Here is a 13,432-nt window from a genome sequence, read left to right as displayed (position 1 = left end):
TGGTCATGGATCTCAGACATGAGAAATTCTGTATTGGAAGCAAAGGGGTACCAAACTATAAGGTAGAACTATTTAGACACTGAGCACAAACCTGTATTAGGACTTTGCTAATACACAGTATTCATGCTCACCTATGCCCCCTGAGTACAAGGACCGCCTGAGCAATTAGAAATGTCTTAAGCAACAAATCACAAAATCCTTTGTGACAAAGCCAACATCTCATGGCATCTTCAGAAACAATTCTCATAATGAACAAAAAAAAGTTATTGCAGCAATCTGGAGAAAGCCTTAATTACTACAGTTTGAAGAAAGGGGTCCCAGGCACCACCTCACATGAGAAAAAATTGCCCTCTTTAAAAATAATTCTTATTTTGTGTTAAAGATTTTATTGTCAAAATTTTAATTATGTCAGGTAAAAAGCAATTGTATTCAATTTATTTAGCTGGCAAAAATGAAGGTGTTCTTTACCCACATCCCTCTGTAACAGTGAAAATACTCTTTTTTTTAGTAATAACTTATATTTATATGGTACCTTTGCATCTAACATAATGCCCCAAGGTGCTCTGTAAGAATAGTTTAAAACAAAGTAAGATATTAAGCGAGATGACCAAACGTTTGGTCAAAGTAGTAAACTTTAAGAAGTGAACATTTATTTTGTATTCAGGAAGTCAGCCAATACGAGATACTGGCACCATGACTCACAGCCCACTGATGTTTAGTGTCAAATGTGGAGGTGGTGTCTCAGTAGTATTGTCACTGGACTAGTAATCCAGAGACTCAGGGTAGTGCTATGGGATTGAATCCCACAGCAGATGGTGAAATATGAATTCAATAAAAACCTAGAATTAAATGTCTGATGATGACTATGAAATCATTGCTGACTGTCATAAAATTGACATGGTTCAATAATGTCCTTGAGGGTATGAAATTTGCATTTCCTTGCCTGGTCTGACCTACGTGTGACTCCAGACTCAAATGCCCATGACCTCTGATCACCCTAGCTAATAGTTTCCTACTTTCCTCATTGTCACTACCAATGGTATCAAGAGCTCAGCTTCACAAAACATCCAATTGCTGCATTTTGCCACTTTTCTTCGTAATATCAAAAGCTTCATAATTTACATTTATTCTGGTACTTTAATAGGCAAATCACAATTACTACAAACTTCAAATCTACAATCCATTCCACTTTTAGAATTTCAATTTCAGCTGCAGAATCCCAGTCCCTTTCCTTCAAGGATGTAGCTGATTTCACATTAACGGGAATCCACCCAAGCAATCTTCCCTATATGGTGCATTACTTTCTGGAACCTTCTCAACTCTCCTCTCCAGCTGTGCTGTTTGTTCTAGTCATCTGAGTGCTGCACAGGTTCCATCTATTGACTTCCTTCCTGATGTCAAAGCTTCCAGGTCAAAGGGTTTCAGGTCCCAAGGACCAGTCTTTTGCACCAACCAAAAATTATAATTGTCTTTACAATACAAACTCCTAAAAGTTCGTTTTCAGCATTTTTACGCCAGAGTAATCACAAGTTTCCCTTACTGTTACTGCTTTCAGGTCAAAGGCTGTCACACCAGAGCGATGTACATTGTTATATGTGATTAAGAAAGTCATAGGAACAAAAAGAGCTTCTCGCTCAAACCTCATAATATTAATTTCCACAGCAAAATGTTTAACAAACCAACAACATATGCGGTATCTAGCAATATTATCTCTCAGTCAGACATACAAAATGTTATTTAAAATTGTTATGCTTATGCTGGTACTCCCATTTGAAGCAGTTTAATGAACTGGATCCAGAAATGTAACGTAATTCTGCAACGTGAGTGAAGCTGATGCAAGCAGTTTAATGCTAACTGCACCAATAATTCCTCTGACTAACGACCACAACGGTGAAAATGGCACTACCACATTAATGTTAACAGAGTAAATCATTTCTTTGATTTATTTCCACTATGGTAGAGGCGGACATGCTTTAAATTTTGAACACAAGGAAAATTTGCCATCTTGTACTGAGCTTAACAATGTAAGATTGATTTACATCTGAGTGTACAAGAATTGGACAAAGCACTTAGATTTCTTTATCTCAAAAACTCTAAAGTGGGTTCTTACTTCCGGGATAAGTGTGAAAATGGACTTCAGTGTCACACAGGTACATTTCTGCATAACGCTGAATCATATAGCGTGACCAGATTTTCAGAAGTTATTATACTGCTTCGTGACAATTGACCCTGAAAAACTCAGGCTGGAAGGTATCTTGTATCTAGACTAAAAATAACCACTGGAATACACTGGGTGATGATTCACCATGAAAGACTCCAAGAATGTTTTGCGGAATACAAACAACCGCTTTTTAAAATTCTTTCATGGGATATAAGCATCGCAGGCAAAGCCAGCCTTTGTTCCCCTTCAGAATTGCCCGTGAACATGTAGTCGCTTGTTTGGCCATTTGAGAGAGCGTTTTGCACATTGCCCTGGGTCTGGAGTCACTTGTAGGTCAGATCAGGTTAAGGTAGGCACGTTTCCTTCCCTAAAGGGAAGAAATGAACCAGGTGGGTTTTACAAAAATTGACACGAGCTTTCAATTCCAAATTTTACTAATTGAATTCAGGCTCCACCAGTTGCCGTGGTGGGATTTGAAGCTCTGTGGATGAATCCAAAGCATTAACTCGGGACTTCTCGATTGCTGGTCCAGTGATATTCTCACCAGCCTCGTGCCTTCCTTAATGGAATACTATGTCCTCTATAGTCAAACAATCTGGAGGTCAACGGTAATTGATTTCCCCAGTCAACTATGTAATCACAGTGGCAGCAGTTACAGAGGCAGTAGGATTATTAGCAATTACTCTAGAGATGGATAACTGTACATTTCAAAAGGCTTTTTTCTCATCTTAGAAAATAACAAAAAGAAATGGTAATTAGATTCCAATTCTCCTTCAGCATTTTAAACCTTGTTCCAAGGCGCGGTGGGGAAGAGTTGGGACCCCACGGTGACATGACAGCATTATTACCAGCCAATACAAAGTCACAGGAACATTTAAAACCCTAACTAATTTTCATTGGCATTTACACATTAGGGATGCTAACAATAAAATGGATGTTTTCATCAGAAGCTGGAAACTAGTGAATTTACTTCAGTGGCAGAGAATTACATCCAGAGTCTCAACCAGGAAAACAAGTGAGAACATAAGAAGCTTGATTGTATTTCACAGCTCACCTGAACTTGCCTACCCCCTTCATCTGTGCTGACTGGTGCTGCATTTACACATGCGGCTTCCAGTGTCAATCTTCTGTTGTCACTCCACCTTCCCTCATGGCTCTGGGTGCCAGGCGGTGGGAAGAACTTCTAGATATGTGGGAGCATCTTGTGTGGACTCGCAGGTTGGCGAGCCTGTGACATCCTGATTAGCATAGTGCAATGCAGTGACAGGGTCTTTTTTGCCAACACTAAATGGAACACGAGGGGTGGGCACTCAGGAGATAGAAAGTGTAGGAAGACTCTGATGTTGTGCGGGCCAGGAAATATAAAAACACAAACATTTGAGCAATTTGGAGAAAACTTGCAGGATGCTGGGACTTTTAATGCAAAACCAAGACTGTCCCAGCAAAAATCGGGACATCCGAAGGTGAAGGCAAAAGTGGAAACTAATGGAAAAAAAACTGTTGCTGGCCATCTTGATTTGATTTATTATTGCCACATGTATTACTATACAATGAAAAAAGTATTGTTTATTGTGCGCTATACAGGCAAAGCATACTGTTGATAAAGAAAGAAAAGGAGCGCAGAATGTAGCGTGATAGTCATAGTAGAGAAAGATCAACTTAGTGTGAGATAGGTCCATTCAAAAGTCTGATGGCAGCAAGGAAGAAGCTGTTCTTGAGCCATCATGAGACATGGGAGCATAACAAAGACAGTACTTTCAACAATACTTTGTCGTTGAGCTGATGTACCAGGATTCAGCCGGCGTCCTGATTTATACTGAAAGTTATACTGCCAACTGTGAACTAGAAATAGGTTACAGCTGCTGGAGTTGCATTCTTCCTATTTCAATACGCTGTGATTTGACCAGCACTTTGACCAAGTTTGCAAAAGCGATGGGATGTAGCCTCACAAATTAAGCTGCAGGTACTCCTAGCACTTGTCAATTCATATTGGGAGAGAGAAAGAATGGGTCACGAACAGCACTATATAAAGGAAATGCCTTTATTTCTTTAAGCTTTGATATGTAAACTAATTTTGAAGGGAACCTAAGAAAAAATAAGAGAAAGTTACTTACTAAGTTTGTAAAAATCCAAGTGTGTTTCTGTTAACTAAGTCATAGTGGTGTTTACAAGTTCAATAATGCTCATTTTCGAAAGGACCCTGATGTTTCCCATTTACATGGTTTGATCAAATCTGACAAAGCAATTGCATTAAAATGCTGAAGTAAAATTACTTTCCCTTAGGGGGAATAAAGATGAAAAGGACATTAAACCAATGCAAACAATCAACACAACAATCCAGGTTTTATATAAATATTTTCCACATACCTCCTGTCCTTGTTTCCAGTAACAGCTAGATAAGGAGGACTGTCCTTCAGGTTCACACAAGTGAAGTCTCCTGCAGAGTTCCCCAGTGTTGCCAAAAGTTGAGCTGTTTGTAGGCAGTAAACCTGGATCTAGAAAATAATAGAGTTATGTAATGATGAAGTATACCAGACTGAAATGACTAAAAACCAGAACAATGCAACAAATCTTATTTTGTTGCAAATATTAGTATTTATTTCAATGTCAGCAAAGTGAGCAGTCAATACCTATTTTTGTGCTCCATTTTCCTGCCAGAATGGGTGAAAAAATAGCCTCAGGACCAACTCAGATCTGTCCCTGCGGATGACTGTAACATACTAACGAATTAAATGGAACTACTACGTTGATTCTGGGGGACTGAAAATTTTGGAAATTTTTCAAAAGAAGAAAAACAATGCCACAAAGGATTTACCTGATATCAGCCTTTAACAGGTGGATCATAATGTATATTATTAAACCTGGTTAAAATCAACCAAAAGAAAGACTTAAAAAAAAAAGTTTGTATTTGCGAGGTCTCTAAATTTATATTTAGCAACTATTTTTCCCTGCCATTTGTGTCATTTCACACAGGTCACTGGATTAGCCCTATGAATCCATTACTGACTCAGTTAATTGATTATTTTCTTTGTTACCTAATGTATTGAATATTGCTGTACTTGGTCAACTCGTCAAAATTTTAAAAAGGTCATCATAAAGAGTTAAGTAATGTTCCCAGGAGCACAGCGTGGCTTTTGAAACAGTAATGGACTGACTGCAAGAAACCACTAAGTGAGTAATTCAATTTTCAATATTCCAGATTGGAACAACGAGTAACACTACCAGGAGCTGATGGCAGAACGCAGAGAAGAATTATGCATAATTATTGTGATATTTTACAAAAAAAGGTCAAAATGCTTCTGATTAATGTACTTAAAAATCGATAGATTTCCGAGACAAACCATTTGTTTCAGATATAATCAAAGCATCGGTTTATGGTCTCAGGTTTGGGCTACTTTTTGGTATGCAGGTCTCATTTCTGAATATATTGTTCAGGCATTAAATAGTCTGGGAGTTTACTTAATTCAAGGTTTCATTCTTCTTTGGTCCACAAATTCCCTAACTTTTGTGCAGGAGAACTATAAGTATCACAGAATTGGCTTTAAGATTTTTATTATTATTATTCAACAATTTTCATATGCAAATATTTAGATAATAAATCACCTGAATAAAGCTGCAAAAAATGCTTAAATAGTTAAGGGCAGAAACTTCCATTTGAGTGTTCTGGGAGGAAAGCATTATTTTACCTCCACTAACATTACTGCGTGCCACAGATCGGAATAATCAACAAACCTCAGTGCCTTGCAAATTGTAAATCTGGGGCTGCAAACTGTGGATCTGAAATTTACAAACACTTTGAACAGGACAAGGTTACAGATTGCCATGATAAAATTCAGTTGTGATTTTTATTTTATTTTTTCTAAGCCCTGATATTTCAATGTGAAATACTGTTGTATAAATCGATCAACGATTCCTGTCTCCACTGCTGTATTCTTAGCTGATTTAAGATAAATGGGTTAGGTTGATTGGCCTTGCTGAATCGCCCCTTTGTGTAAGGGGTATTAGCAGGGTAAATGCCTGGGTGGGATTGTTTGTCAGCACAGTCTTGATGGGCCAAAAGGCTTCTTTCTGCACTGTAGGGATTCTATGATTTTTGCTAATAGACAGAGGATTTTCAGATAAAAGAAAAAAGTTTTCTAATGTCAGTATTCCATGCATGATTTCAGAGATTCAATACTTAAACATGGATTTCCAAATATATAGCAAATCTGCCTAATATGGAGCCTTAAATTCATAAACTTTCACTTACATAGTGCCTATAGGGAAGGTTAGTGGAGATGTGAGGAAGAGACAGGTACTTAGCAGTTTTTTAAAAAACGTGCAGCAAAGTAGACGTATCTGGGAATACTACTGATACTTGATCTAATCAACATTCTTAATCTGTGATTGTTTGACAGCTAAAAGTTCTGCCAGCAATGATTTAACTGAAAGAGAGGAGTGCACAAAGTAGTCCACAAGTACACAGGCATGAGGGTGCTGGCAGAAACAACAGAAATAGGGTTAGGGAAATAATTTACAAACAAGGACTAGAATTTTGACGTTACGGATCGTAACTGTTGTCAGTGTTTTCACCTGAAATGCGTTACAGGAGTTCATGAATTTGGTTCTAGATGAAAATAAATATAATTAAATGTCCCAGTTTTCACCTACTTGCTGCATTTATTCCAAAAATTGTGCAGTTGCTATTTTTGTGATGGAGATGATGGTCTGGGTTTCTACATTGTAAGTACTTTGATTTTTTTAAAGTTTCCAATTACTTTTAATAGAAGAATGGGTAGAATTAACTTGTATATTACTGATTCATTACTATACTTTGTATGTTTTGCTTGTTGCTTGACCCAGCCCCCCACCTCCATTCTGCCAACTGTTTGAACAACAGCTGTTGATAATGATTCTGCTATTGCCATTTACATTTTCTCTCCATCTATCTCTTTTACTTGTCCCATTATAATCTCTTTTTGCTTGCTGTCATCTCTTAGATTCATAGAATCCTTACAGTGCAGGAGGCTGCCATTTGGCTCGTCAACAACACTGACAACAATCCCATCCAAGGCCTATCCCATGACCCCATGTATTTATCCTGCTAATCCCCCTGATGCTAAGGGACAATTTAGCATGGTCAATCTTTCAGATTGTGTGAAGAGACTGGAGCACCCAGAAGAAACCCATGCAGACATGGGGAGAATGTACAAATTCCACACAGACAGTGACCCAAGTTAGAATTGAACCTGGGTCCCCGGCGCCATGAGGCAGCAGTCTAACCACTGTACCACCATGCCGCTCTTTCATCTTTTCATATTTCTTGCCTTCCCGCTCTATCACAGGCCTTGCCTTCAGTTCTGCCTTCCCTCGCCCACTTTCCTTGCATCTGTTTTGGATCTGTTACATCTCTTAACTTTTTCAGTTCTGATGAAAGGACACCAACCTGAAATGCTTGTAGATCTTTAAAAGTGGCAGCCTGGTCAGCTTACTGCTAGATCCAATTTTTGGGGAAAGGGCAGGTGCGATTTACACAGGAAGGAAACCTGAGCTCAGCAGGGCTATTCAAACTGAGTTCAAACAGACCCTATCTTTATTTTGCTAGGATTTTAACCTACAAAGTGATGAATTTAATATTAGCACACTTGAAGGGTGGGATAAGGTCACGGTCTGAAGTTTTTCAAATGCCCCGTATTGAACTGAGTATTAAAAACCACCCTTTGCTGGATTGTTTTCATTGACAAGCTTAGAAAAAGAAACCTAACGGGTGCGATTTTACCATCTTGCCATACCCAGGGTGGCGAGCCAGGAAACCAGTGTGCTTCGCGAAAAATATGATTTATGCCTGCTGCCAGTTTGTTTTGTTCTGGCCCCTTTCCTAGGATGCAAAGCTTATTTGCATGAGAGTGATTGGATCATTCTGACTTCGGCATGCATGCTTCCCAACTCAGGTGTCACAATGGCACAAATCAGTACTGGTCTCTGCTGGCCATGGCAGGAGAATCTGAACCCATTGAAGACCCCGAGTGATCGGGGCATGGTCAGGCAGTGCCTGTGCCAGTGCAATGTCAAGGTGGTGGGGCCGGTGGGAGTGACCAGGGGCTACGATTGGGACATGATGGGGGGTGGTGGTGGTTATGGAACAGTATGGGTTGTGCAGGGGTGGGTCATGAAGAGTGTGGCGTGTTGGGGGTCATCATGTGGCTATATGGTTCCCAATACTGAAAATGCTTGTCGGTGAGGCAGTGGGGGAACATACCATTGATGGGGGGCGGTGGGGGGGGTGTGCTGTTCAATGTCCATGGTGGTGGTGGTGGTGGTGGGGGGGAGCGAGATGGTCTCCCGGTGCACTGGGAGGGAGATTGGGGAACCTTTACAAAACAGTGCCCAAGTTCTCTGCAGCCGGCTCACCAGTGCGTTTAGGTGATGCCCACCCTCAGTACTGCCACACAATTCTCCAAAAAAGTGACTAAGTGTGAGACGATTGTAATCCAGAGAGACCAGCGGAGGTCACCCCATTTTTCTTACCACGGATACGTAGAAATTTCTTTGGGAAAATTCTGCCCATGGGTCATGCAGTTTCAATAGAGTTCCTAGTTGACATTTTCTGTTGAAACTGAGTTTCAAAAGCAACTATTATCTCAGCAGGGACTTCTAAGTTCACAGTTTGATTGGCATCTTACAGGTTATTCAAAGATGAGCCATCTTTGACATGGAGTCTGAATGTTATAAGAAATTTAAAAGTTTTGAATGGATTTTGTTAATGACAGATTTTTCACGATCAAGTGTTTAGGCGACAGAGCCGAAATATATTGTTAGAAGAACTTCTTTCATCCTGACATAGCTCGAGGTCTGCCTATGATAGATACTAGGTGAGTAGCAATGGAGGTGGAATAAAAAGCATGAGGGGTGGTGAGGGAGTTGAGAGAACTACAGGGCCAAACAACTTCTAAAACAACTGGAACAAAGCTCCTGAGAACTGAAGTGGATCTTCTAACCAGCTCACCTTGGCACTTGCCCACCCTTGTGGCTACCTATGCACTGCCTCCATGGTTGATAGGACTAACTCCATTCCACACCTATCCACCACAGAGCAAAAATAATGCCTTTCAGGGTACTTTTAAATCAAGGCAAGTCCAGGGAGTCAGAAAATTTCCCCACTGGAGTCACCCATGTTGGTAGCCAAATCTGGCCCACTAACACTGTTTCTCTGTCAAAGTTTCTAGCATTTTCTGTTTTTTTTTAATTAATGCATTGACAAATGGTGTCCAGGGAGTGCAGCAAAACCTCTGGCCATATACGGTTAAGATTTGAGTAGTGGAATTCTGAAAAGTTTGCTTACATTGCATTGAAAAATACATTGAAATGGTACAAATGTGGATGAAGCGTGGTTGAAGACAGGAACATCTCACAAATGGAAATATGGTTTTAGTGAGGTAGATATATCATTTTGTTGTGTTGATCATATTATACTATAGGACCATTCATTTGCCAGTACACACATGAATCCCATATTTCAATAAAGAAAATTTTAGAATGTGCCGATGGACTGCAATTTCTCCAGTTTTTTTTAATATTGAAGATAACTGTTTTACACGGGTGACAGAGTAGCTCTGGAGTCAGATCTTAAATTAAGAATTCTTGAAAATTGAACGATGCTTTGATAAGAAAATTCGATAAATTACTTTCTTTCATTACACAGATCTAAATCTGATCCAATATAACCAGATATATGAGTGTCAGGAGACCATTTGTTCATGGGGTGAGGAGACATTACCACTGACGTTGATTCTGTTAGCCTAACAAACACAGCCATTTGTATTCCAGCATGTCACTGGGTGAAGGCGAAGAACAGGAACTGGTCTAATTTTTCCCAATCTAGCTCAATGGTGCTGAGACCAAGTATAGATTCTCTTAACCCAAAAGTTAGACTGGAGACTTCTACGACATTTATTAATTGAGCCATTTAGTTGTAGTTAGTTTGCATATATTCTGCTTTGCAACAAACTGCATTTATATATTCTGTTTCACAAGAAACTACATTAGTTATGTATAAAACTCAAGCTCTGACACAGGCTCATTCAGACTCAAAACATTGGCTCTATTCTCTCTCCACGGATGCTGTCAGATCTGCTGAGTTTCTCCAGCATTTTCTATTTTGTTTCAGATTCCAGCATCTGCTGTATTTTGCCTTCATCTTTTCAAGAGGTTGGACAGGAAGTAAACATATTTTCAACATTGTGCGCTAAAACCCTGGTGATCCAGTAATAAATATCAATATTGGTTTCTCTTGCTAGGTTTTCTTCTTGCTACTTCAACACCGTATAATTGTACCAAAAATGACCTGATGGTCTGGTAGAGTGTTGCACGATTCCCCAACTGATAGCAGATAGCAATGGTGTTGTATTGACTATGATCTGATGTGTTCTTTGCTGAAGAGATCAGACACTGCATACTTTGTTCCTTGTTGAACAATTGTGCAATCCCTTTAAGAAAGGTATAGCATAGTGAAATATAATACAGCCTTCTGGTGGCTTCCCCCTCTCCTCCTAAACCGGCTACTGCTTTTAATAGTGTATTATAGCTAATTATTTGGATTAAGAATCTGAAGTTCATTCAAATGCCAATGCTCGTTCCGCAATAGCATTTGAACTAGAAAAGCCAGCTGTTAACATTTGTTGGTATACATATGAAATTTATAGACACGTGGAATTTACAATTGAAATAGAAGAGCTGATTATTGGAAATAGGATACTGCAGCTTTCAAGGTGTGAGTAACACTATCTCTCTCAGTTAATGTATTAATACAATTAAAAACATGGGATATCGATCAAAGAGGCATTAGTAAAGTGGTTTAGTAGTGTATATTATGATAAGTAAACCAAAGCTGTACTGACTGCAGCTGCAAAGAGCTTCAATCAGTCAGTCATCCTATCAGGTAGATTATATATGATAGCATGGTGAGGGGGTTGGGACAAGTAACAAGCAAAACATTTATAAATCCTAATAGCGCTTAAAAACTAAATTGAATTGTTAACTGCTTCCACCCCTTTCTTCTATTAATAATAATTGAGTGAATAAAATCTAACAATTGCAATGGAGAAGTCCTGAAGATCATAAGGTACTTCCCATCATTAGTTTAACAAAAACTGCACAACTTTTAAGAATGAATTTCTTTTTGAATGAAAAATAGGATTAACAGTAATTATAGTTCAGTACATTCAGATCACAATGCTCCTGACTTTAAGGTATCTGTCATTATATATGAATGCAGTCAAAAATTACACACAGTGTGATCAAAATATCTTTTTCATAAATATGTTATAAATCATTTAAGTCTGAGATGATTTATTGTATAGTTTTTACACCTTCTCCCTGGAGAGAACACTGGTACGTCTCAGGGTTCCACTATGAATTGAATCTCTTGGCCTGTGGCCTTGCCGTCCTACAGCACAGTAGGATATAACAGTCCATGACTGCTATTTTCATAGTGAAAGTTAGAAAAGTATTTTAGAAACACGCAAAACTGAACACAGCATTTAAGTATAATCACACACTGAAACCACAGTAATGTAACAATCACTTTCTGCTTGCCAAGAAAGTAACTGCAACAGGAATTTTATCAGAATAAAAATCTGTAGTGGCATTTAAGAATCTACAACATGCATTATTAATCAATAGTGCAATGCCACTTGGGAAATTTGCTTAAATAAAGTAACTAGGAGTGTAGGGAAAGAACAGTGCATCACATTTGAGGGCTGAATCAAATATAACCTAGACAGATGGGATAAAGATCTTTTACCTTGATTGCTGCAAGGGATTTCTGGTGAAAGATTCAGGTCATTTCAATTCAGGTTCTCATGCACAGCAGTCTTTGCACTGGCCACACACTCAGCAAGAATGTGTGAAATAAATGGTGCAATTGTATCTAAGAGTATTTAATCACAAATTAACTTAGTCTATAGCTCATGAATGCACTGTTTTGTTCTGAAGGATCTTTGCTTTGTATTCTCTTACAGATTACTACATTACAAAAGATATGCTGCAGCATACATACTGATTTATAGGTTATATAGTCAATGCAGACACATTGAAAGTCTTATAAATCCGTTTAGTTCTTCACATTATGGCAGGGACAATAACTGGCAAGAGAAGGATCAATCATTGTCAGAGGATTCATGATACATGAGGCAAGAGGGAGAGTTAGCACTGGGCACTAGCAGGTGGTAATGCTTGGACTTTGTTCTGATGAAGTCAAAGGATTTTATTCCTCAAGGAGAGGCCTACAGTGACCTTTGGTTTTAAGGATGAGCAGAGAACATGTATGGTTATTTCCAAGCATCACCTAGTTATAGGTGCAGTTAATGCATAATTTACTTTGCTTCGTGGATGACTCATTGTTTCTTTTTGTTGGGAGGGTTTCTAAATTGTCCCAGGTTTGAAAGATATATTGTCTTTCTGCTTCAAGTGAAACCTTAGTAAACATTGCTTTGATTCCTTGCCCAGATATCAGTGAGTCTAGCAGATATGGTATTGTGTCTCGTGGATTGTCTTCAGGACTTCAGTTAAATTCTCCCAACTAATCTAGGATCAACTTGGAAAACAAGTACATGGTTCCTTCTCTCTACAAAATCAATCTTGTCAAAGTAGGTAGTCTCACATCACCAGGTTAAAGTCCAACAGGTTTATTTGGTAGCATGAGTTTTGGAGCACTGTTCATTCATCAAGTGAAGGAGCGGTGTTCCTAAAGCATGTGCTATCAAATAAACCTATTGGACTTTAATCTGGTGTTTTGAGACTACTTACTGTGCTTACCCCAGTCCAACACCGGCAACTCCACATCAAGCCTTCTCAAACTCTTTGCTCCGCCCCTGACCATCAATAATAAATTTCATGCATTTCATTATCCCCAAGATTGAGATTATTTTGCTGCCTCCTACCCACTCTCATGCTGTTCTCCTATGTAGCTGTTGGCATCCAGTTCTATGTTTCCATCGCTTCCCTCAGTGTCAACATCATCACTCAGATGCTAGATTATTTGTCTGACAACCTGCCCAGCCTGAACCAGACTATAAAATCATAGCATTCTGCTTGATACTTTCTGTTTCTCTTTTAATGTTTAAAAAGCAGCTTTTGACAACCAAAGTGTGAATGAAATGGCTACAATTCAGAATGCTATAGCATAGCATCCTGAATTATGAATAACTGGGAGACAAAAGCTTGCGTTGAAGATAACTTCACAGGAATCATAACTTATATTCAGGAAAAGCTACACATTTAGAGCAAGAATAA

General features: G+C 38.9%; 1 protein-coding gene across 1 annotated transcript in view; it reads right to left on the bottom strand.

Annotated features, from left to right (window-relative positions):
• fbxw8 (F-box and WD repeat domain containing 8) overlaps nt 1–13,432 on the bottom strand; it is a 157,310-nt gene that overhangs the window by 28,943 nt on the left and 114,935 nt on the right. Inside the window, exon 8 of the mRNA XM_080208411.1 lies at nt 4,529–4,656. Coding sequence (XP_080064537.1) covers nt 4,529–4,656 — 128 coding nt within the window. The remainder of the gene's footprint in view (nt 1–4,528; nt 4,657–13,432) is intronic.

This window comes from Carcharhinus amblyrhynchos, chromosome 20, assembly GCF_965287045.1.
Source record: "Carcharhinus amblyrhynchos chromosome 20, sCarAmb.v2.hapA, whole genome shotgun sequence".
In the NCBI taxonomy this organism is placed as follows: Eukaryota; Metazoa; Chordata; class Chondrichthyes; order Carcharhiniformes; family Carcharhinidae; genus Carcharhinus; species Carcharhinus amblyrhynchos.
Note: the sequence above shows the minus strand (reverse complement) of the source record. Positions and strands in the feature narration are given on the sequence as shown.